Raw genomic sequence first — 25079 nt, forward strand, 5'->3', positions numbered from 1 at the left:
TGTACTTAGGAATCAAAGATTAAACGTCTTTGGAAGTTTGACCCAAATAAGAATTTTCACCGGATACTGTAATCTGAACAAACTAGTAACATGTCTGCCACTTTTGTTCTCACCAACTGAGGAAAAAACATTACAATAAATCGCGCTACCAATTGTGATTAAATCTAATGATCACTTAACTCATATCACATCAAACCATGCAAATTTTTTTTACTGTTATACTTTTTTTGTCAAATTGTTAATATTAACAACATCAGCATTGCGTGACTCGTGTATGAAGTGTGTATTAGCATGTAGATTACAGTCTAATCTCTAATTGTCATACCATCTGAATTTCATATAAAGAACTCAACTTTTAACCCAAAAAGCAAATTATTCTTCCTTAGAACTGGTTCACTCTAAAATATAAATCTTGTGTAATCTTGTGCTATTTGTAATCAGATGCACATGTAAAACTGGAATAATCTAATTTCAGTCACATGCATTTAGATGGGTTAAATGCAGAAAATAAATTCCGAGAATGGGACACCATACTTAGTCTACACATTACACCACTTTTTTAATGTACAGTGTAAAGATGTTGGTTGATGTTTCCACATCTGTTTTGTTTGTGAGATTGGCAATTTCTCCTTTTACAGGTATCCTGAGTTTTGTAATATTGAATATGTTGGTTGATGTTTCCACATCTGTTTTGTTTGTGAGATTGGCAATTTCTCCTTTTAACCCATCCGCCGGAGTGCACACACACAGAGCAGTGAACACACACACACACTGTGAACACACACCCGGAGCAGTGGGCAGCCATTTTTTATGCTGCGGCGCCCGGGGAGCAGTTGGGGGTTCGATGCCTTGCTCAAGGGCACCTAAGTCGTGGTATTGAAGGTGGAGAGAGAACTGTACATGCACTCCCCCCACCCACAATTCCTGCGGGCCCGAGACTCGAACTCACAACCCTTCGATTGGGAGTCGACGACTCTCTAACCATTAGGCCACGACTTCCCCTTAAAATCCTGAGTTTTGTAATATGCTGTGATCTCAGCTGTGTTTTGAGACCATTATCACTCATTAACCACACAGGTCAGTAAAGAATATTTATTGGACTGAACATTCTGAAGACATTAACACTCTTGTGTTGTTCAATTTTTTATGTTTACTCTTTCAAACCCTGCAACATGGGATGAAATCTGAATGTTCCTCCATAGATTTTAGTGTTAGTTACTGAGGACGAGGACGAGTAGACGTTAGTTACCAGTTGGACGTACAAAGTTTGGAGGGCCTCTGCTGAGAAGAATTGGACGTAAGGGGCAGATTGGATAAATAGTGGGGGGTATTTTTGCAAAGCCATTGCATGGGAACTGAGCAGGGCGTTTCATTGGATGAGTTATGTTCTGGAAACAAATAGATCAAAGGCATTTTATAGCTAGACAGAATAAAATAACTGGGTCTTACTAGTCCAATTTAAGAGTGTGTTATTGAGATGTTTACCTTAGCTTCATAAATCTCACATTCCACTTCTGGTTCCTCAATTCCAACCTTGGTGGACTTACAGAAGCCATACCGCTAGAGAAAGAGAGAGAGGTGTTCAAAACTATATGCTTAAATGGTTAGTTCACCCAAAAATGAAAATTAGCCCATGATTTACTCACCCTCAAGCCATCCTAGGTGTATATGACCTTTTTCTTTCAGACGAATCCAATCGGAGTTATATTTAAAAATGTCCTAGCTTTTTCAAGCTTTATAATGGCACTGAATGGGTGTTATTGTTCAACAGTGCAAAAAAAGTCCAATAAAGCGTATCCATCCATAATAAAATGTGCCTCACATGGCTCCCGAGGCCTGAATAAAGGCCTCCTGTAGCCAATCGATTTTTTTTTGTTAGAAATATAAGAAAAATAGCCATATTTAAAACATTATAAACACTTTTCTCTAGCTTGCTCTAAATGTCATACACAGAAGTTCTCGTGAGACTAGCAAATTCTCACCGGAGCTTACACTACGCCAACATCCTAAGTCATCCACAGGAACATCTTGAGCATATGACAGCCGTGTGAGGCACTTTTTATTATGGATGGATGCACTTTATTGGACTTCTTTTGGACTGGTGACAAAAAACACCCATTCACTGCCATTATAAAGCTTGGAAGAGCCAGCACAATTTTTAATATAACTCCAACTGGATTTGTCTGAAAGAAGAAAGTCATATACACCTAGAATGCCTTGAGGGTGAGTAAATCATGGGCTAATTTTTATTTTTGGGTGTACTAACCCTTTAATGAAGTTGCCTATATTGTTAAGGCAAGACACTACATGTGAATTGTGTAACATCACCATAATTTACTACTGATTAATCACAGTACATTAAGAATTGTTTTGTATTACAAATTTTCAGAAAGGTTATGTTTAAATATGCAAATGAGTCATTTTCTATTTAATGCAGTAATTTGCATGTATTTCAAAATTGTTTCATTTTGTTGCTTAATTATCTTTTATCAGAATATTGTCAACAACCAGAACCATATTTTAGGAATAAAATGAATCATATTTTTAGGAATAAAGTGTAATATAAATCCGGCAAATGATATATGAACATGCCCCTGTGTAAAAGCCTTCAGAATATAGACAGAATAAAACTGTAATGTCTGGTGTATGTAAGTGCTACTGAAGTGGAGAACAAGCTCACAGCTTTTAAAGATGTACTGAGTTTGAAATCTTCAGACATAAACAGATAAAGTGTAAAAAAAAAAAAAACAAACAAACAAACAAAAAACCTAAACACATAATTTGTAATTTGTATGTTTTCTTTACACTAGTCTGACATTAGACATGTTATGGAAGCCAAATATAGCCCAACATTTTCAAATTGACCCGTGCCTGAAAAAAAATAATTATATTGCCTGTAGTGTCTTGCCTTAAAGGAATAGTTTACGCAAAAATGAATATTTTGTCATTATTTAATCACCCTCATGTCATTCCAAACCTGAATGAGTTTCTTTCTTATGTTGAACACAAAAGAAGATATTTTGAAGAGCCAAACAGTTGATGAAGAGTAGGCATTTTGGTTGGCCACCTACTGTAAGTCAATTGGAACCATCACCTGTTTGATTACCAGCAATCTTCAAAATATCTTCTTTTGTGTTCAACATAAGAAAGAAACTCATACAAGTTTGGAACGACATGAGGGTGAGTAAATGATGACAAAATTTTCATTTTTGGGTGAAATATCCCTTTAATTATAGTACAGTACTCAGCATAAATGAGTACACCCCCTCTCAATAAACATAGCAGATGTATTGTCTTAATGATCAGTAATATAATTCATGGAAAGATGGCAAAATTGAAATGTTTTAAACATATACTTAATAAAAACAGAAATATATGCCAATATTTTCTGTAGAAATATTAAATTAGACAATTTTGTTTAAACGAAAGGATTGCAGAAATGAGTACACTCCAGATTTAATTCAGCAAATGTATAATATTCTAGTACTAAGTATGTCCTCCAGAACTTTAAGTATACTGCTCTGACCCTTCTTGGCACTGAGTGTACAAGTTCATGACAAATTGCCACATCTGCCTGTTTATATCCTAAAGGATGACCTCCTTAAATGCCCTGGATTTTAATGGGGAGTGTTGCTCAACTCGTCTCTACAGAATCACCCACGGGTGCTCAAGATTGTTAAGATTGGGTGAAATACATGTCCACTGAAAGATTTTCACATCGGAAGAATGCATATCATCATTGTCATGTTGAAAAAATGACCAATAACTCAGGGAATGAGGAGAGGGTAGCATATTCTGCGTCAAGATTTTGTATTAGATCACACAGTGGTGTGTGAATTCATGCCAGCATTGATAAAGCACAACTCCCTCACACCGTCAGCATTCACTCATCCCTATATAAAAGCTTTACTACCACTGAACTTCACTGTGGGTACCAAGCACTTCTCACTTTACTCCTCCTCTAGCAACACTAAAACATTTAGGATGCTTCTGGTTCCGAAATGACTGACTTGGTCTCTTGAGACTAGAGTATGGATTACTAGAAGTCTATATTTTGTAAATATGGGCCTTGGAAGAGGTTAAATTAGTTTATTATGCTTTGCTACAGTAGGTAATTCCAGCATTAAGTCTGAGTATGATTCAGTGGGGTATATAACACTTTTAACTGTCAGGAAAATACTTGTCTTTAAAGGTGTTGGTTTAACATATTTACCTGTTGATCAAAATTGCCTTAAACTTTTTTGTTGTTGTTGTTGTTTTATTTAGCAACTTTCAGGAGGGTGTACTCATTTTTGCAACACAACATTTTATCACTTTGATAAGAAAATCTTATTTTCCTGATTAATTTTGAAATTCTTCTTTGGTAACTGATCAACCAGACTTGTTGGAACATTACATCTCCAAAGAATCCTAACATGTCTTTTAAGTAAAGAGTATTTGCAGAATTTATTAAGTTTTGGAGGGGGTGTACTCATTTATGCTGTGCACTGTAATTAATGGGATACTCCACCACAAAATGAAAATTTTGTCATTAATCACTTAAACCCATGTCGTTCCAAACCCATAAAAGCTTTGTTCGTCTTCGGAACACAATTTAAGATATTTTGGATGAAAACCGGGAGGCCTATGACTGTCCCATAGACTGCCAAGTAAATTACACTCTCAAGGTCTAGAAAAGTATGAAATGCATCATCAGAATAGTCCATCTGCCATCAGTGGTTCAACTGTAATGTTATGAAGCGACGAGAATAATTTTTGTATGAAAAGAAAACAAAAAAATAACGATTTTATTCAATAATTTGTCTCCTCTGTGTCTCTCCACATCAGCGTAGCGCCATTTTAGCAAATCTGAGCAGTACGCAGGCAGCATACGCTCTTCTGTGTCAGCCGCACCACAAGGATACGTTTTCTACGTATATTTACACTTTGATTTGAAAGAAAATGGCTCATCCTGTGTCGCGGCTGATACAGAAGAGCGTACGCTGCCTGTGTACTCAAAATTGCCAAAATGGCACTACGCTGATGTGGAGTGACACAGAGGAGACAAATTGTTGAATAAAGTTGTTATTTTTGTTTTATTTGTGTACAAAAAGTATTGTCGTCATTTCATAACATTACGGTTGAACCACTGATTTTCATACTTTCATACTTTTCTGGACCTTGACTGTGTATTTTACTTGGTATTTTACTTTCCCTTTAAAGAAACTAGTTATAAAGTAATGAACTTCTTGTGCACTTACAGCCTGATCCCCACATGAAGCCTTGCATGATTCTTCATTCTGGGGTGCCTCCTTGTTTGTACAGTTTGTCTCCATAATGGCAAACTGAGAAAAGAAGCTCTGACCTGAAAACATCCACTAAGAAAACAGACAAATATTCTGTTAACATGCAAACCACTTACAAGCAAAGAGCATAATGACCATATTCAAAAAACTTTCTATTTATGCCACCGTAATGTCAGCTACAACTGAATTGCTGTGTGAGGCGAGAAACATCTACTCAAGATGCGATAGAAATTCTCGCACTTTGGTGGTTGTATAGTTTTAGCATCTGTTGCTTTAGTTTTTGTGGTGTGTTGATATGGAAAATAACACCATTGTCATCTCTAGGAGAGCTTTGAAACAATCTCTATTGTACAAAGTGCTTTACAAATAAATGTGATTTTACTTGACTTGTTACGCACCTTGGCACTAGTCAGACTTTTCAGCTGACAGATAACTGGCTTATTAAACCAGTGCATGAAAAGAATGACGAAAGAATGTAAACAACGAAATCAAGAGCATAAACACAGAAGGCTCTTCTCAATTTTTTATATTTGTCTGTGATCATTTTTATAAAATACATCTGTGGTTAGCGAGATTGGTGTGAAAATGGTAAGCAAGCACAGCCCTAACTCTTCTGGTTCCCCTTATTAAATGACGAATACAGACTACCGCCACCTGCTGGTTTGGAGAGTTATTTCCTCTCATGCAGGCAGAGAACATACATGCTAGTTGTCTGTTGGCTGTAGTCTTTGCAGTGAGTTCAAGCTCAACTTTTACTTTTTGGCTCAGACACAGATGTCCTGAGGCAACAACACAGCAGCTTTTGTCGGCGCTAGTTTTTTGACGTCAGTTTGGTGTGTCTGGGCCAACAAAATTCAGTATTCAATTGGAATAACAAAGTTCATTTGGAGATCATTTTGAAAGTTTGAAGCAGCTTCCCAAAGTGATATTTCTGCAGAAGAACTACCAAACATATCCACATTGCTGTGATCAGATACTTTCTTAACTGCTGTTTTCTCAGAAGAACATCACCATGAGTATATCAAGGCCTTAATGAGTTGCATTTTGACATAACTTTGGAATGAAATGGTGCATGTGTCGCTAGAAGCATTTCCACTCGTGTAAGTTGCGTTAAATATTCAAACTTAAAACAAGTTTGAGAGACATCACCTGGGTGCTGATCCTCCCCACTTCCATCAGTTTAAAGTAAGACTTGTGATCAGATTCTTTGTTGAATTTCTGCAGGGCAGTTTTCACACTCTCCAGACCCTTCGGGTCATGCAAGGGCAGCAGACCGGGGCAGTCAGGGCATTTTGTCACAAGTATTTCATGTGAAGCTGTGACAAAATACAGGAGCAATATACAATCAAGATGTAACTTATATGAGATGCATTACCTTTTCTATACTCTTTGACAAAGTGACCTTAAACATTATCAAGGGTTCTTTGAAAGGCTAGATATGAGTTTCTAAAGAAAAAAAAAATCATTCTATTGATTTGTTTACCTGGTTCCGTGTCACAGTTGTAGTCCTTCACTTCTGCTTTTCCCTCAGCACTGGAGATGGTCACATTACATTTTGCTGTCACTTTCTTTAAGAGAGATGTTAAAAGGCTGTTAAATAGATGCACAACTTACAAAAGTCACCCTATTCAGTGTGAAAAGACAGTATTTCTCAAATTAGGGTTTGGAAGATCTGTGATGTTCAGCTCACCGTCTGTGTTTCCATTCTAGTCTCACACTGATCTAAAGGTTTGGGATTCACAACGTGGCATTCAGTTTCCTCTAAAGTTATTCCCAAGATGACCTCACAAGGATCAGTCTGCACAGAAGAAAGACAATTTGTAGTTTTTGCACATCATTTTTTTTCTTTTACTTTTTTTAAATTAATCATCTTTGTGGTTGTTTCTGTGTTTTTTTTCTTTTTGACATAGTTCCCAAGATGACGGCGCATCCACACACAGGGGCTTCTCTCTCTCCCGTCAGAACCATGTTTTCGTGTTTTTTGTCTTGTGAGTTGCAGTGTTTTTGTACATCTTCACCATGTCTACCTGTCTTTAGATGCACATACAGTCGTGAGCTTCTGCTCGATGTCGGCAGAACCACTTTTTTAGAGTTAAACTCTGTGCACGCCGAAGAGCTGCGGGATCTCGGTCTGCTCCGGAGACCTTCACCATCACCGACCCCCACTGCTGCATCTCAGCCACAGCGGGGGCGCCACAAGCAGGGTTAAGCGCGGAGGTATCCGGGCTAGGCTAACAGCTAACCCACACAAGCCAGCTATCCCCACCATCGTACTGGCTAACGTACACTCTTTGGACAATAAACTGGACTACATCCGGTTACTACGCTTAACTCAGAGGACTGTAAGGGACTGTTGTGTTTTTGTGTTCACAGAAACATGGCTCAGCAACAGCATTCCAGACTGCGCTATTCAGCTCGATCAGCTGACTATCTAGAGAAAAAAGACTCATGCGTCAGAATGCTGTTCATAGACTTCAGTTCAGCATTCAACACAATCATCCCTCAACAGCTCATTAACAAACTGGTCCAGCTGGGGCTCAACACTTCGCTGTGCAACTGGCCGTTAGACTTTCTGACTGGAAGACCTCAGGCAGTACGGGTCGGCAGAAACACATTCAGCACCATCACATTGAACACTGGGGCCCCCCAAGGATGTGTGCTAAACCCCCTACTCTTAACTCTGCTGACCCACGACTGCATACCGTCACACAACTCCAACCTCTTCATTAAGTTTGCAGATGACACGACTGTGGTGTGTCTCATTAGCAACAGAGATGAGACAAACTACAGGAGCGAGGTGAGCCACCTGGCCAAATAATAACATTACGTCTAGGTTCATCAAGCTCCTCCAGTGTTGCTTTTTTCATAGCCAGTGCTCATGAATCAACAAAAAGTTCCCAGTAAATCTGGGAAGTATTTTTCAAGTTTAGGTCTTCACTGATTGAAAGTATCATCAAGAAAATCTTTTATTTGGCCACTTACACACTGGGACCTGCACCAGACACTTTGTACAGCATTGGTCTGCTCACTACCTCATTCAGCAGTTAACTGACCTCATTCAACTACCTCTTCTGTCAGTTTAAATAAAGAATTGTTCTCTGAGATTTTTGACACTTTAATCAGACCGAATAAGCTCTTTTGTACTACAATCATTATATCTGTACTGTTTACTTCACTGGTTTGCACTCTATCTGCCATGTGCCTTGTGCTGCTTTACTTATCTTTCTTTTTACATGACCTATTTGTATATTTGTATAGTTGTACATTATATTTTATTATCTGTATTTAATTTTCTACTGTTAGTGTTATCTGTATGCACCAAGTGTCTGAGAGTAATGCAATTTCAATTCTCTGTATGTATGTACTGTACATGTGGAAGAATTGACAATAAAGCAGACTTGACTTGATTTGACTTGTAATCACTCTTTTACACTTATGTAGATATGAAAACATACACAGGAAGACAGTGTCACAAAGCCTCACCTTCTTCTCTGCACTGCGACTGTCCTGTGAGACAAATTTGAATTTGTATCCATGGCGGTGATGGTCATTAATGAAGCTCTCAGCTTCTAATGTAGCAATCTTGTCCTGATCTTCTTGGCACTTATATACCACATCAGTGTCTGTTGGGAGGCTGGCTGCGTGTAGAGCCGAGACCAACGCTGCTAATATCACCAGCTCTCTCATGCTGCACATTGACATGAACGGTAAATCAAGAATAAGTGCCCCTTGCTCATCCAGACCTTTATAATATACACTGCAGGGGGAAATAAGCAAACAATTTAGTGCCAGAGATGCTTGCCAATGTAAATTACATCAAAAACAAATATTAAAGAGGGACGTGAGGGAATGTAATGTCAGAGGTAATTATTAACTCATTCACCTTGACACTGATGTTTTGTTTGAATTAAAGTAGTTTCTGAATTATGATTACTATTTAATCAAATATGATGTAGTCTGATGGAAAAATTATATTGCTTTGCAATTCAATATGGTGCAGATAGTTCACTTTGAAAGATGCAGCTCTACTTCTGCCATGATAATCTATATCCTGTGCAGTGTTGGGAAAAGTTACTTTTAAAAGTAATGCATTACAATATTGTGTTACTCCCTAAAAAAAGTAATTACATTACTTAGTTACTTTTTATGGAAAGTAATGTGTAACGTTACTTTTGCGTTATTTTTTAAATATGAGCAGGGATTGATTGTTTTTAATATAAGTTCTATTTATAGCAAATGTAAAAGCCCTTACACACCAAAAAGTGTAATGAATATTAAATCTCAGGCTGATGGAAAAGTAATTTCACGTCTGTACAGTAGAACACAGGAGAAGAAGGTTCAACACTCTTCAGCAATAAAAAACAAAACAAAAAACAATGAAGCACAATTGTTAGTTTATCTGAAGTCATTTTTGCTTATTAGTATGGTTGAACGGGATCAAAGGTCAGCAGCAAAAACATTACTTAATAAAATTAGATTAGATACATTTGTGTTAACATATTTAATTATTGCAGGTTTGCGTCATATTCTGAGTTTGCATTTCACTGTTTTAATAAATTTTATTAATACTACATCAGTTTTTTTTTTTTTTTTTTTTTTTTTTTGCGAGTGGGATGAATTAATGCAAATTCACATTTATTCTAGAACTAATGCGTTACCCCCAACACTGATCATGTGTGTCTCCGTAGTGTTTTGATGCATCACATTCAGGTAGCAGCAATGGTGATGAGAGATCCCGGGCACTTGATAAATAGTTTAGAGAAGGAAAAAGTTTTGAGAAAGTTAATCTATCTATCTTCATTTAAAACTTATTAACTTTGCAGAATATTTTGTGCTAAGCAGTGAAAGATCAGGAACAGATGTGAGAAATGAACATGCCTGATCTCAGCAGGTTACTGTAGATTTGCTCAACCATATCTAATGAAGATGAATGCTGTGCATCGAAAATAAACATCCCACAACTTGCAATGATGGCCAAACATTCTTTATTGCACACAGCATAATATTACACTGCAGTATTTATAATATTACCTTTGCAGTATTTATTACACTGTACATTAATTATTCAAAGGTCTCTACACAGTGGGTTTAAAGAGCGGATCCTCGCTGATGATCTGCTTGAGGAGTCCATTTTGGATGTTGGACCGTGCAGGACACTCAGGGGAGATGGTGTCAGGGAAGGGATGGATGGTGGGCTCCCTTTGTCCTGGTATCTGGGGGTCAGGGTGGAACGGGAGGGTGGAGGGCTGCTCAGGTCCTGCAGCGGGCTTGTCAGGAAAGGATGGAAGGGTCATGGGCTTATCCATGGGAGGAAGGACATTGACCATGCCATCAGGACGCCTAACTGTAGTTTGATTCTCATGATCGTGGTGGTGGTGTTGATGCTCGTGCTCATGGAGATGTCTGTGTTTGTGCTCGTGGTCCAGGACCAGCTCATGGTCGTGTTCATGGGTCTCGCCCTTTTTGTGACCATACTGGTGGTGATGGTGCTCCCACTCGTCCTGACCGTGCTCATGGGCATTGGCATGATGGGCGTGAGCATGGTCATGATCGTGAGAGTGGGTGTGTCCTTGATCCTTGCCATGTCCCTGTGCGTGGTGGTGCCCTGAGGTGTGTTCATGGTCATGTTTATGTGCCTGGGGTTTGGTGTGGTCATGGTCATGGTCATGGTCATGTCCAGTAGCTGAGCCAGTTGTGCTGCTATGGCTGTGGTCCAGTTCACCTCCAATCAAGTGTTTTTTCTTCTCCTCTACAGCAGCCTAAAAACAAGAATACATTACAATCACAATAAGAAAATGCCATAAAGTATATAAGAATATCTTTGCTGATTTTTAACTAGCTTTGAATTTTTATGTCGGTAGCAGTATTGGGAAGGTTACTTTTGAAATTATATATATATATAAGTAGTAGTGTAACTATTTCAATTACTTTTATTAAAGTTATGTAACTGATTACATTTGATTACTTTTCTAAATTAATGTTTTCAACTATTAATCATTTTAAAACCTTTAAAGCAGGCAGGGTTAATCTTACAGTAGGACTCAACACTGATTACTGTCAGGCTTTAAACTGAGATCATTCTGAGGTGAAATACACATTTAAAATCATAATAAAATCATATCTTTGAATAACTATGACAGGAAACATGTTTCCTGTCATAGTTATGTGCCCTATTCTGTGTCCTAAACTCCGGAAATATTGTGGTCTCATATTTTAGAGCAGTCAATGTAATTTATGAAAGAAATCAATTAAATCTGAATGTGTGTGAAAATATTCAGATGTAACCCCCTTTGTAATATTTAACATTTTCATAAGCAACTAATTTAATAACATTTTTTTCTCAGTAACTGCAACTGATTACGGTTACATTTATTTTGTGATTAAATTACGTAATTCCGTTACATGTAACTAGTTACTCCCCAACACTTTGTAAATAAGCAGTGTGTAATTGACAACCACGTTTTATTAAAACTTGACAGTGGTGAATTAGCCCTTTAAGAAAAGTGGTTTGTTTTGATCACAAACACACTCAATGCTGCTGGAAATGGGTAATCTTACCTCTGGTTCAAAGATTTCGCAATGAACACTAAGGTGCTCCTCGCCAGTGATTGTGACAGAGTGAGAGGCTTTGCAGAATCCTTTGTGCTAAACATTGAAAGATCAGTAACGTGTGAAAAGCATTCCTTTTTATTGGCAAAGACAAACACAGCTTATGATGACAGAATTTGTATGCATCTCCTTGTCACTCACCGCAAACTCACATGCCATGACCTCACATTTAGAGACATCAGCAGTATTGGTTTTGGAAGAGCAGACCGTCTCTTGGATGGTGAACTCCACACTGTAGAATCTTCCGAAGTCACGCTACAAAGATGAACTAATCAATATACAGTGTTTTTCTTTCATTCTTTTCATCCTAAGTAACTTGCTCACTTACTCACCTGAGAAAAAGCTCTTGTAATGTTTAGAGGAACAAAGTAGTTTGCCAGTGCACTCTCATTATTGTATTTCTCCATGCCCATCTTCACTGTCCTCAAGACTGCTTCATGATCCTCTGGGAGCTGTACAGGGCAATCTGGGCACCGTTCTCTGATTTTGGAGGCAGGCACTGCCAAGGGAATGTTATTTTATTGGATTTGCCTTCTGATGATCTTTGCATATGATGATAAAAAACATCTGGCTGGTCATTGGTTTTTACCTGGTCTCACAGTACAGCTATACTTATACAGACGGGTCACTCTGTGAACTCTGTTCATGTACATAACGGCCTTGCACTGTCCATAGACCTGTCAATTGAAAATACTGTTAGAATGATGAACAAACATCATTAAAATGTTATTTTATGGGTGTTTTTTTTTTTTTTTTTTTTTTAAGAATTATCAAAACCATACTGGGTACTGTTCAGGGTTTCGGATTTCACAGTTTCTCCAGTTTTTCTTGCTGATGACATGACACTTGGTCTCCAAAACATCAAATGTGAGATAGAAGACAATTCCTGTCTCCCCCTAAAAAAAAATAAAAAAATATTGTAAACATTTGTAAAAAATAAATAAGTAAAATAAAAAGGTATTGCATCCCTAAAGACCAGTAACCCTAAAATCTGGCTCACGATATCCACTTTCCTGCCAAGTTTAGCTCCAACCAAACAAACCAACCTACCATTGATTTTCTAATGACTCTAAAGACACTAATTAGCAAATTCAGGTGATTAGGGTTAGAGCTAAACTCTGCAGGAAAGTGGATCTCGCAAGCCAGATTTGAGGATCACTGCTATAGACAGACATCAGATTCAAATATAATTTCACCAAATAATTTCAGTTTGATGCAGAATTTAATTTGATTCTTAAAGGACTGAGTTGCCTTATAGGATCCATAGAAACACATCTGAGATTAAATGACTATTTAAATGATCACCCTAGTGGATGTTAATTTGGAATGTAAAAGTATCCATAAGAACATGGGATTCTGCAAATTACTCACATGCTTCATCTGATGGACATTGGTGAGACGATCAAGGCTGAAAATGTAACCCTCAGTGCGGTCCAGGTTGATTTTGTTCATAGCTTCAGCGGCAGCACTGCTTGTTATAGCATCTTTGCAAGAACCGGGGGCCAAAACATCCACAGGGGCCCCATGGACGCACAGGAAAGCCATCATCAGTACCACACACTGCTTCATGGTGGAGCCACAGTCTTGCTCCCAGACACAGTACCAAAATCTAGATGGTCTATGGAAGCTTATATATACGACACAATCCCCTCTGTCTACTGCTGATAGGTTACTGACACATGATTCAGTTTCAATCAACATCACAGCCCCCATACACTCACTCTTATCAGTAGGCTCCACAATGACTGTGATCGTATGGATGATTGATTAAAGAAGAGGGCAGGTTGCAACATGCTGTAGTCCTGTATGGCTTACTGTTGGAAGCAGAGTTCAAATACCTCCAGAGTTTGTGAACTGCTGTTGTAGCCTAATCAATTAAAATGAGGATTTTGTAACACTTCACTTGTTGCAACATGAGGTGAGTGGTTTTATCTTTGCTGTACTTACATTTTTGGAGGATTCTCAAGAAACAATGACATTTGTTTGCTGTGTGTGTCCCCAATGATTGACTACTGATTTAATTAACAGGATACTAAACTTTACATTTGACTCTGTTTAATATATGTATATACAGCCGTGGCCAAAAGTTTTGAGAATTACATAAATATTGGAAAAGTTGCTGCTTAAGTTTTTATAATAGCAATTTGCATATACTCCAGAATGTTATGAAGAGTGATCAGATGAATTGCATAGTCCTTCTTTGCCATGAAAATTAACTTAATCCCAAAAAAAACCTTTCCACTGCATTTCATTGCTGTCATTAAAGGACCTGCTGAGATCATTTCAGTAATCATCTTGTTAACTCAGGTGAGAATGTTGACGAGCACAAGGCTGGAGATCATTATTTCAGGCTGACTGGGTTAGAATGGCAGACTTTACATGTTAAAAGGAGGGTGATGCTTGAAATCATTGTTCTTCCATTTGTTAACCATGGTGACCTGCAAAGAAACGCGTGCAGCCATCATTGCGGTGCATAAAAAATGGCTTCACAGGCAAGGATATTGTGGCTACTAAGATTGCACCTAAATCAACAATTTATAGGTTCATCAAGAACTTCAAGGAAAGAGGTTCAATTCTTGTAAAGAAGGCTTCAGGGCGTCCAAGAAAGTCCAGCAAGCGCCAGGATCGTCTCCTAAAGAGGATTCAGCTGCGGGATCGGAGTGCCACCAGTGCAGAGCTTGCTCAGGAATGGCAGCAGGCAGGCAGGTGTGAGCGCATCTGGCACGCACAGTGAGGTGAAGACTTTTGGAAGATGGCCTGGTGTCAAGAAGGACAGCAAAGAAGCCACTTCTCTCAAAAAAAAAACATCAGGGACAGATTGATCTTCTGCAGAAAGTATAGTGAATGGACTGCTGAGGACTGGGGCAAAGTCATATTCTCCGATGAAGCCCCTTTCCGATTGTTTGGGGCATCTGGAAAAAGGCTTGTCCGGAGAAGAAAAGGTGAGCGCTACCATCAGTCCTGTGTCATGCCAACAGTAAAGCATCCTGACACCATTCATGTGTGGGGTTGCTTCTCATCTAAGGGAGTGGGCTCACCCACAATTCTGCCCAAAAACACAGCCATGAATAAAGAATGGTACCAAAACACCCTCCAACAGCAACTTCTTCCAACAACCCAACAACAGTTTGGTGAAGAACAATGCATTTTCCAGCACGATGGAGCACCGTGCCATAAGGCAAAAGTGATAACTAAGTGGCTCGGGGACCAGAATGTTGAAATTTTGGGTCCATGGCCTGGAAACTCCCCAGATCTTAATCCCATTGAGAACTTGTGGTCAATCCTCAAGAGGCGGGTGGACAAACAAAAACCCACTAATTCTGACAAACTCCAAGAAGTTATTATGAAAGAATGGGCTGCTATCAGTCAGGATTTGGCCCAGAAGTTGATTGAGAGCATGCCCAGTCGAATTGCAGAGGTCCTGAAAAAGAAGGGCCAACACTGCAAATACTGACTCTTTGCATAAATGTCATGTAATTGTCAATAAAAGCTTGTAATATTATTTCAGTACATCACAGAAACAACTGAAACAAAGATCTAAAAGCAGTTTAGCAGCAAACTTTTTGAAAACTAATATTTATGTAATTCTCAAAACTTTTGGCCACGACTGTATATATACAACCCAATTCCAGAAATGTTTTTTTTTTTTAATTTGAGTAAAATGAAAACTAAAAGACTTTCAAATCACATTATTTTATTCACAATAGAACACAGAGAACATAAAATATGATTAAACTGAGAAATTTGACACTTTTATCCACTAAATGAGCTCATTTCAAATTTGATGCCTGCTACAGGTCTCAGAAAAGTTGGCACGGGGGCAACAAAGGACTGAAAAAGCAAGACATTTTGAAAAGATTGAGCTGGGAGAACATCTAACAATTTATTAAGTTAATTGACCTCAGGTCTGTAACATGATTAGCTATAAAAGTGATGTCTTACGCCCCGTTTACACGTACATGGTTATTTTGAAAAACTGAGACATTTCTTTTCATGGTCAGACAAGTCCAAATTTGACATTCTTGTTGGAATTCATGGACGCCATGTCCAGCGTTCATTTTAAAAAGCCAGCATCTCTGATGGTATGGGGGTGCATACGGTATAGACAGCCTGCATGTTTCGGAAGGCACTATGAATGCTGAAAGGTTTTTACGCAACATATGCTCCCCTCCAGACAACATGTATTTCAGCAAGACTATCCAAACCACGTACTGCAGCTATTACAACAGCACGGCTTCATAGTAGAAGAATCCAGGTGCTGAATTGGCCTGCCTGCAGTACAGATCTTTCACCTATAGAGTACACTTGGTGCATCATTAAATGAAACATACGTCGAAGATGACCACAAACTCTTCAGCAGCTGGAAACCTATATCAGGCAAGAATGGGACAAAATTCCAACACCAAAACTCCAGAAACTCATAACCCTGATGCCAAAGACGTCTTCAAACTGTTTTGAAAAGAAGAGGAGATGCTACACCGTGGTAATCATGCCCCGTCCCAACTATTCTGAGATCTGTAGCAGGCATCAAATTTAACATTTCCCAGTTTCAACATTTGTTATGTTACATATGTTCTATTTTGAATAAAATATTGGCTCATGTGACTTGAAATTCTTTTAGTTTTCATTTTTATCTATCTATCTATCTATCTATCTATCTATCTATCTATATATATATATATATATATATATATATATATACACACACACTCTATCTATCTATTTCTCCCCAACTTTAATTATGATGAAAATTTATGATAATTATGATTATTATGAAATACTAAAATAAAAATGACATATATATATATATATATATATATATATATATATATATATATATATATACTAGTAAAAAAATATACTATTTCAATGTTTGTGTATTTTTACTTATAAATTGCATATATAATCTGTGAGGGTTTTGATTTATTACCCTCTGAATTCAAAACTTAAATAAATTGTACAGTTGTACAATATGCTATTGTTTTTAGTTGTGCATTATCCTTATGACTGTTTTAAATAATATACTGCTTTGGGTTATGGGTTTAGTTGTCATAAATAACTTTTGATACTTTGGTGTGTGTATGTTAGTTCACTGTTTTCTGATAATAAACCCTGAAACCTCATCTCTGGCTTTTTTTATTATTATTATTATTATTATTCCAATAAAGTATGTCATTAAGTGATGTGTTAATGATTTCATTGATCTTTAGACTGTGCCTCAGTTTGTAACTACTTTTTAATTGTATTAACCATGTATATTGACTTTTAAACTTTGCAAGTTCTTTTTAAACTCTTCCATGTAAACATAACATTATGTCACAGCGATCTCTGGACTGTGCTACTTTGAACTGTAAAAGTAAATATCATGTTGTTGTAGAAAGTTGTGAACAGTGTTTTGTATGATTAAAAGGGTCATATGATATAATATATCATCCACATGTAATGCTAAGAAAGTTTTAAAAATGAACAGTTTTTTGTTGCTGTGCCTTTAAGAAACTTCCTCTTACATGAGCTGCACAAGCTTGTGCTGTATATTATACAGTATATTAATTAAGTTTGTTTTTGATAAGGTATTAACTGGACCTTCAATAACAGCCTGTTTATAAAGTTTAATGTACACTGTGTCAGTCCACAGTGAAATATGCTGAACAAACTGGTAAAATCAGACTGAAAATATCAGAGAAACTTCAGCCACTTATTTCAAATGTTTGAGAATCTTCAGAAACGTGTGCAACGAAAGGGATTTCACAGTCAGGAGAAGTACAATGTTTATGACTTAGTTCTTAAAGCTGCAGTCTTTAAGTTTTACCTCTTGTGTCACAATCTCTGTTTGAAACCTGCAGTTGCAGTTATTTGTGGTATTATCTTCATTATGTGGTTTGTGCTGTGGCACGGCTCCAGTGCAAATGAATGTTTTGATGTGTGGCTGTCAGTCCCCACACCATTGTGGATACATTACTGAGGAATCACAGATTATAAGTCTTGGAAATTTGACCCAAATAAGAATTTTCACTGGATATTGGCATCTGAACAAGTAAGTAACAAGTCTTGCACTTTTGTTCTGGCCAACTGAGGAAAAAAACATTACAATAAATTGTGCTACCAAATTAAATCTAATTATCGCTTAGCTCATATCACATCAAACCATGCAAATTATTATTTTCATTATACTTTGTTCACAAATTGTTAATGTTTCAATGTCTGTACAGTCTAATCTCTAATTGTCATACCATCTGAATTTCATGTAAAGAAATTCTTTAAACCCAAAAAGCAAATTATTTTTCCTTAGAACTGGTTCTCTTTAAAATACAAATCTTGTGTAATCTTGTGCTATTTGTAATCAGATGCACATGTAAAACTGGAATAATTTAATCTCAGTCACTTGTGTTTCATAAACACACAATCCTTTCTAGATTACAAATTTAATTATTCCTGCTGCTGTGAGAAAAGGCTATAAATGATCCGCCACCTGCAGCATCCTCACATGCGATATAGCCGGATCATTTTTAACCAAAAAAAGTTACAGCTTTAATTCTAAACTCTTAATTCTTTTGGTGTTAAGAATGATAGCATCTGCTACTTTCTCATTGAGACAGAAAACATGGCTGATCATGTGTTGATGCGTTTATCACCACAGCAAATGGTCTCTATGGACTAAAGAGAGAAGTTAAAGAATGTTTAAAGTGAGCAAAAATGGCTGCAGGTGTGCGTCTATGGTGTGTTTGTGTGTGTGTGTATTCAATACATACTGCCATGTGTGTGTATTTAGATGGATTAAACGCAGAGCACTAATTCTGAGTAGGGGACACCATACTTAGTTTTGTTTGTGAGATTGGCAACTTCTCCTTTTACAGCTATCCTGACTTTAACTAAAGTTAAATGTGATTTGGTTTTCTTGTCACCGCAGTTTTATAATATTGCAACACCCAAAATGTGAGCTGTGATCTCAGCTGTGTTTTGAGACCATTATCACTCATTAACCACACAGGTCAGTAAAGAATATTTATTGGACTGAACATTCTGGAGACATTAACACTCTTGTGTTGTTCAATTTTTTATGTTTACTCTTTCAAACCCTGCAACATGGGATGAAATCTGAATGTTCCTTCATAGATTTTAGTGTTAATTACTGAGGAGAAGGAGGTGAAGGAGGATGTATCAAGTCTGGAGGGCCTCTGCAGAGACGTGGTGGAGGGAAGGGGCAGATTGGATAAATAGAGGGGGGTATTTTTACAAAGCCATGGCATGGGAACTCATGGCGGCCTTCAGGCACTGATTCTGGAACTCCTGAAGGGCCTCTTGAACAGAGCTGTGGATGCTCTGGATGGCCCTTGTGATCATGGCCTGCATGTTCTGGATGCCCTCTTAGATCTGGTGTTTTGTCCTTGGGGTCACGGCCTGCATGTTCTGGATGCCCTCTTAGATCTGGTGTTTTGTCCTTGGGGTCACGGCCTGCGTGTTCTGGATGCCCTCTTAGATCTGGTGTTTTGTCCTTGGGGTCACGGCCTGCATGTTCTGGATGCCCTCTTAGATCTGGTGTTTTGTCCTTGGGGTCACGGCCTGCGTGTTCTGGATGCCCTCTTAGATCTGGTGTTTTGTCCTTGGGGTCACGGCCTGCGTGTTCTGGATGCCCTCTTAGATCTGGTGTTTTGTCCTTGGGGTCACGGCCTGCATGTTCTGGATGCCCTCTTAGATCTGGTGTTTTGTCCTTGTGGTCATGGCCTTCATGTCCTGGGCGATGAGGGGGACCATGTCCTGGGCGATGAGGGGGACCATGTCCTGGACGATGTCCTGGTGGAAAACCCTGGAATTTACAGTCTCTTCTTGACTGAGCAGGGTGTTTCCATGGATGAGTTATGTTCTGGAAACAAATAGATCAAAGGCATTTTATAGCCGGACAGAATAAAATAACTGGGTCTTACTAGTCCAGTTTAAGAGTGTGTTATTGAGATGTTTACCTTAGCTTCATAAATTTCACATTCCACTTCTGGTTCCTCAATTCCAACCTTGGTGGACTTACAGAAGCCATACCGCTAGAGAAAGGAGAGAGGTATTCAAAACTACATGCCTAAACGTTAGTTCACCCAAAAATTAAAACTAGCCCATGATTTACTTACCCTCACGCCATCCTAGGTGTATGTGACTTTTTTCTTTCAGGAGAATCCAATCGGAGTTATATATAAAAAAATGTCTTAGCTCTTCCAAGGTTTATAATGGCAGTGAATGGGTGTTATTGTTCAACAGTCCAAAAGAAGTCCAATAAAGCGCATCCATCCACAATAAAACATGCCTAACATGGCTCCAGGAGGTGAATAAAGGCCTCCTGTAGACAATCGATGTGTTTTTGTAAGGAAAATATTCATATTTAAAACATTATAAACACTTATCTCTAGCTTGCACTAACTGTCATACACAGAAGCCGTTCTCATGGATGTGGTAGAATGTATGTGTTTTGCATGCACCGGTGATTAGTCTCAAACATGGAAACGCGGAGCAGAGAGCAAAATAAAATGCCAATCACCAATTAGAAGTACAAATGAGGATTTGTAAAGAAAAATGTCGGAGGATTTCGATATAAGAAAAGAGGAGACTGGTTTTCCTTTGCTAAAGTAAGGAAACTTTGCTTCCTTTGCTCCTGTAAACAAACGCTGGTTCTCATGAGACTAGCAAATTCTCACCGGAGCTTACACTACGCCGACATCCTACGTCATCCACAGGAATGGCTTGCGCATATGACAGTTAGTGGAAGTTAAAGAAAATTTATAACGATTTAAATATGGATATTTTTCACATTGATTCGCTACAGGAGGCCTTTATTCAACCCCTGGAGCTTTTTATTATGAATGCACGCTCTTTATTGGACTTATTTTGGACTGTTGACAAAAAACACCCATTCACTGCCATTATAAAGCTTGGAAGAGCCAGTATAATTTTTAATATAAGAAAATTTAAGAAAATCATCTAAACATAGAATGGCTTGAGGGTGAATAAATTATGGGCTAATTTTCATTTTTGGGTGAACTAACCCTTTAATGAAGTTGCCTATACTGTTAAGGGAAGACACTACAAGGGAATTGTGTGAAATAAACATAATTTACCCACTGATTAATCAAAATACATTAAGATAATTGTTTTCTATTACAAGTTTTCATAAAGGTTGTTTAAATATACAAATGAGGCATTTTCTATTTAATGCACTAATTTGCATGTATTTCAGAAGTCTTAGTTCATTTTGTTGCCATATTATCTGTTATCAGAATATTGTCAACAACCAGAACCATATTTTAGGAATAAAATAAATCATATTTTTAGGAATGAAGTGTTGTATAAATTCAGGCAAATACACATACCCCTGTTTAAAAGCCTTCGGAATATAGATAGCATAAAGCTGTAAAGACTGGTGTATGTAAGTGCTACTGAAGTGGAGAACAAACTCACAGCCTTTAAGGATGTATTGAGATTGAAATCTTTAGACACAAAAAGTGTAAAAAAAAAAAAAGAAAAAAAAAAAGACCTAAACACATAATTTGTAATTTGTATGTTTTCTTTACACTAGTCTGACATTAAACGTTATGGAAGCCAACATTTTTTAATTGACCACTGCCTGAAAAAATTATGCTGCTTGTAGCATCTTGCCTTAAAGGAATAGGTTTGGACTAACATGAGGGCAAGTAAATGATGACAGAATTTTCATTATGGGGTGAAATATCCCTTTAATTATAGTAATTAAAGAAATAAGTTATAAAGTAATGAACTTCTTGTGCACTTACAGCCTTCTCCCCACATAAAGCCTTGCATGATTCTTCATTCTGGGGTGCCTCCTTGTTTGTACAGTTTGTCTCCATAATGGCAAACTGAGAAAAGAAGCTCTGACCTGAAAACATCCACTAAGAAAACAGAGAAATATTCTGTTAACATGCAAACAGCAAAGAGCATAATGACCATATTCAAAAAGTTGTCTGTTTATGTCACAGTATTGTCCAATACAACAGAATTGCTGTGGGCCAGAAACATCTACTCAAGATGCGATATAAATTCTTGCACGTTGGTGGTTATAAGTTAAGCATTTGTTGGTTTCGTTTTTGCGATGTGTTGAGATGGATAACAACACTATTGTCTTCTGTAGATGAGCTTTTAAGTAATCTTTATTGTACGAAGTGCTATAATAAAAAAAAGTGATTTTACTCAACTTGTACCGCACCTTGGCACTTGTCAGACTTTTCAGCTGACAGATTGGTGGCTTATTAAACCGGTGCATGAAAAGAATGATGAAAGCAAGTAAACAATGAAATCAAGAGCATAAACACAGAAGTCTCTTCTCATGTTTTATCTTCATCTGTTATAATTTTTATCAAATATGTCTGTGGTGAGTGAGATGGGGTGAAAATGTTAAGCCAGGACAGCCCTAGCTCTTCTGGTTCCTGTCATTGATTGATGAATACAGACTACCGCCACCTGCTGGTTTGGAGAGTTATTTCCTCTCATTCAGGCACAGAACATACATGCTAGTTATGTGTTAACTCTATTCTTTGTGGTGAGTTCAAGCTCAACTTTTACTTTTTGGCTCAGACACAGATGTCCTGAGGCAACAATACAGCAGCTTTTGTCGGCGCTAGTTTTTTATGTCAGTTTGATGTGTGTGGGCCTTTACCTTCAGTTGTCAATAAATTCACTATTCAAGTTTTCACTTTCTGCAGAAGAATTACCAAACATAACCACATTTCTATGATCCGATACCTTCTTAACTGCTGTTTTCAGAAGAGCTTCACCACGAGTATATCAAGGCCTTAATGAACTTTGGAATGAAATGGTGCATGTGTCGCTAGAAGTGTTTCCGCTCATGTTGTTGTGTTAAATATTCAAGCTTAAAACAAGTTTGAGAGATATCACCTGGGTGCTGATCCTCCCCACTTCCATCAGTTTAAAGTAAGACTTGTGATCAGATTCTTTGTTGAATTTCTGCAGGGCAGTTTTCACACTCTCCAGACCCTTCGGGTCATGCAAGGGCAGCAGACCGGGGCAGTCAGGGCATTTTGTCACAAGTATTTCATGTGAAGCTGGGACAAAATACAGGAGCAATATACAATCAAGAAGTAACTTATATGAGATGTATTACCTTTTCTTTACTCTTTGACAAAGTGACCTTAAACATTACTATGGGTTATTTAAAAGGCTAGATATGTCAAATTTCTAATAAAACAATAATTCTATTGATTTGTTTACCTGGTTCGGTGTCACAGATGTAGCGCTTCACAGCTGCTTTTCCCTCAACACTAGAGACAGTCACATTACATTTTGCTGTCACTTTCTTTAAGAGAGATGTTAAAAGGCTGTTAAATACATGCCCAACTTACAGAAGTCACTCTATTCAGAGTGAAAAAAAACAATATTTTCTCAAATTAGGGTTTGGAAGATCTGTGATGTTCAGCTCACCGTCTGTGTTTCCTTTCTAGTCTCACACTGATCTAAAGGTTTGGGATTCACGATGTGGCATTCAGTTTCCTCTAGAGTTATTCCCAAGACGACCTCACAAGGATCAGTCTGCACAGAAGAAAGACAATTTGTAGCATTTGCACATCATATTATTTTTCTTTTACTTTTTCCTTTTAATTTATCTTCTTTTTCTGTGGTTGAAATCAAGCTTTTACACCATATGTAGATATGAAAACATCCACAGGAAGACAGTGTCACAAAGCCTCACCTTCTTCTCTGCACTGCGACTGTCCTGTGAGACAAATTTGAATTTGTATCCATGGCGGTGATGGTCATTAATAAAGCTCTCAGCTTCTAATGTAGCAATCTTGTCCTGATCTTTTTGGCACTTATATACCACATCAGTGCCTGTCAGGAGGCTGGCTGCGTGTAGAGCCGAGACCAACGCTGCTAATATCACCAGCTCTCTCATGCTGCACATGGACATGACATGAAAAAGTGCCCCTCGCTCGTCCAGACCTTTATAATATACACTGCAGGGGGAAATAAGCAAACAATTTCGTGCCAGAGATGCTTGCCAATGTAAATGACATCAAAAACAAATATGAAAGAGGGACATGAGGGAATGTAATGTCAGAGGTAATTGTTAACTCACACTAACTATTAGCAGACTTCACCTTGACACTGATGTTTTGTTTGAATTAAAGTAGTTTCTGAATTATGATTAATGGGGCATACTGCCTCACGTGTCACATAATCCTTCAGAAATCATTTGGATATGCAGATTTACTGCTCAATGGGTTCTTATTATAATAAATGTTGAAAATAGTTTTGGCTGCATAATAGTTTTGAAACTGATTTTTTTTTTTCAGGATTCTTAGCTGAATAGCTGAATTCAAAAGAACAGCATTTATTTGCAATTTTGGGCCGTTTGAAATCTTTTTACTGTCCACTTTTGATCAATTTAATGCATCCTTGCTGGAAAGAAAAAAAAAAAAATATATATATATATATATATGAAGAAAAAAAAAATATATATATATATATATATACCTACCTACCTTGTAAATTTATATTTTTGTTGTATATTTATATTTTTTTTTTTTTTATTAAAAATACATAATAAGATAATAAAAAAAGATAATAAGAGATGAGAAATAAATCACTAAATAAATGCAGTCTTGGTGAGCATAAGAAACTTCTTTCAAAAATAAATAAATAAAAAACATCTTAATTATTCTAAACTTTTGACAAGTAGTGTATACACTTTATAACTCTTAGAACTTATAACTTTATATATTATATACTTTTACTATATAAGTCCAACAATGAAGGTATTTCAAAAACCTAACATTACTGTTGCAGATAAATCCACTGAAAAGACATAAGAAATCAATATAAACTTTATTTTATGTCCAGTTTATCCAACATATGCCTATCAGTGGTCTGTAGTCCATGTTAATCTATTTTGCAATCGAGCGCTGACTTTGGACTCTTGAGACCAGTACTTGAAGCTTCAGTTGCTTAATAGAATTGTTGTGAACTTTAATGGGATCAAGTTTTTATTAGTAAGAAAGTTTCTACACAATATCTTTGTGTTTAAAGGCAATTTACTGTCTGTCAATGGTGTTACTGTCTCTCAATACTTAACTATATGTAACGCCCCAGACAAAATGGTTTAAAAATCTTACAATTATTTATCTATGACCTGTGAAATTAGAAACAAGAATGAGCTTTATGGACAGCACCTGT

General features: G+C 37.4%; 3 protein-coding genes across 6 annotated transcripts; all 3 read right to left on the reverse strand.

Moving 5' to 3' along the window:
• Window positions 1-1078: 1078 nt before the first annotated feature.
• ahsg1 (alpha-2-HS-glycoprotein 1) lies at window positions 1079-9033 on the reverse strand. The gene is made up of 7 exons (XM_019076247.2): window positions 8769-9033; window positions 6976-7083; window positions 6769-6853; window positions 6435-6601; window positions 5241-5357; window positions 1486-1560; window positions 1079-1388 (listed from the first exon to the last, which is right to left on the reverse strand). Exons 1-7 carry the CDS (start codon window positions 8985-8987, stop codon window positions 1242-1244), a joined length of 918 nt encoding a protein of 305 aa, XP_018931792.1. The 5' UTR covers window positions 8988-9033; the 3' UTR covers window positions 1079-1241.
• On the reverse strand, window positions 1079-23865 carry LOC109085763 (antihemorrhagic factor cHLP-B-like). 4 transcript variants are annotated; one of them, XM_042748874.1, is made up of 8 exons: window positions 23596-23865; window positions 23328-23435; window positions 23118-23202; window positions 22785-22951; window positions 21665-21781; window positions 19853-19927; window positions 19008-19755; window positions 1079-1202 (listed from the first exon to the last, which is right to left on the reverse strand). In XM_042748874.1, the coding sequence occupies exons 1-7, from the start codon at window positions 23812-23814 to the stop codon at window positions 19021-19023; spliced, it is 1506 nt and encodes a 501-aa protein (XP_042604808.1). In that variant the 5' UTR covers window positions 23815-23865; the 3' UTR covers window positions 1079-1202; window positions 19008-19020. The 4 variants fall into 4 exon arrangements, with proteins under 4 accessions (XP_042604808.1, XP_042604809.1, XP_042604810.1 ...); XM_042748875.1 differs by lacking the exon at window positions 1079-1202 and having other exon boundaries at window positions 18884-19535; window positions 19590-19755; XM_042748876.1 differs by lacking the exon at window positions 1079-1202 and having other exon boundaries at window positions 18884-19238; window positions 19293-19755.
• On the reverse strand, window positions 10254-13515 carry fetub (fetuin B). The gene is made up of 7 exons (XM_042748872.1): window positions 13266-13515; window positions 12677-12790; window positions 12484-12571; window positions 12227-12393; window positions 12036-12149; window positions 11844-11930; window positions 10254-11044 (listed from the first exon to the last, which is right to left on the reverse strand). Exons 1-7 carry the CDS (start codon window positions 13461-13463, stop codon window positions 10361-10363), a joined length of 1452 nt encoding a protein of 483 aa, XP_042604806.1. The 5' UTR covers window positions 13464-13515; the 3' UTR covers window positions 10254-10360.
• Window positions 23866-25079: the final 1214 nt, after the last annotated feature.

The sequence above is a fragment of the Cyprinus carpio genome, chromosome B22 (assembly GCF_018340385.1).
Source record: "Cyprinus carpio isolate SPL01 chromosome B22, ASM1834038v1, whole genome shotgun sequence".
Lineage (NCBI taxonomy): Eukaryota > Metazoa > Chordata > Actinopteri > Cypriniformes > Cyprinidae > Cyprinus > Cyprinus carpio.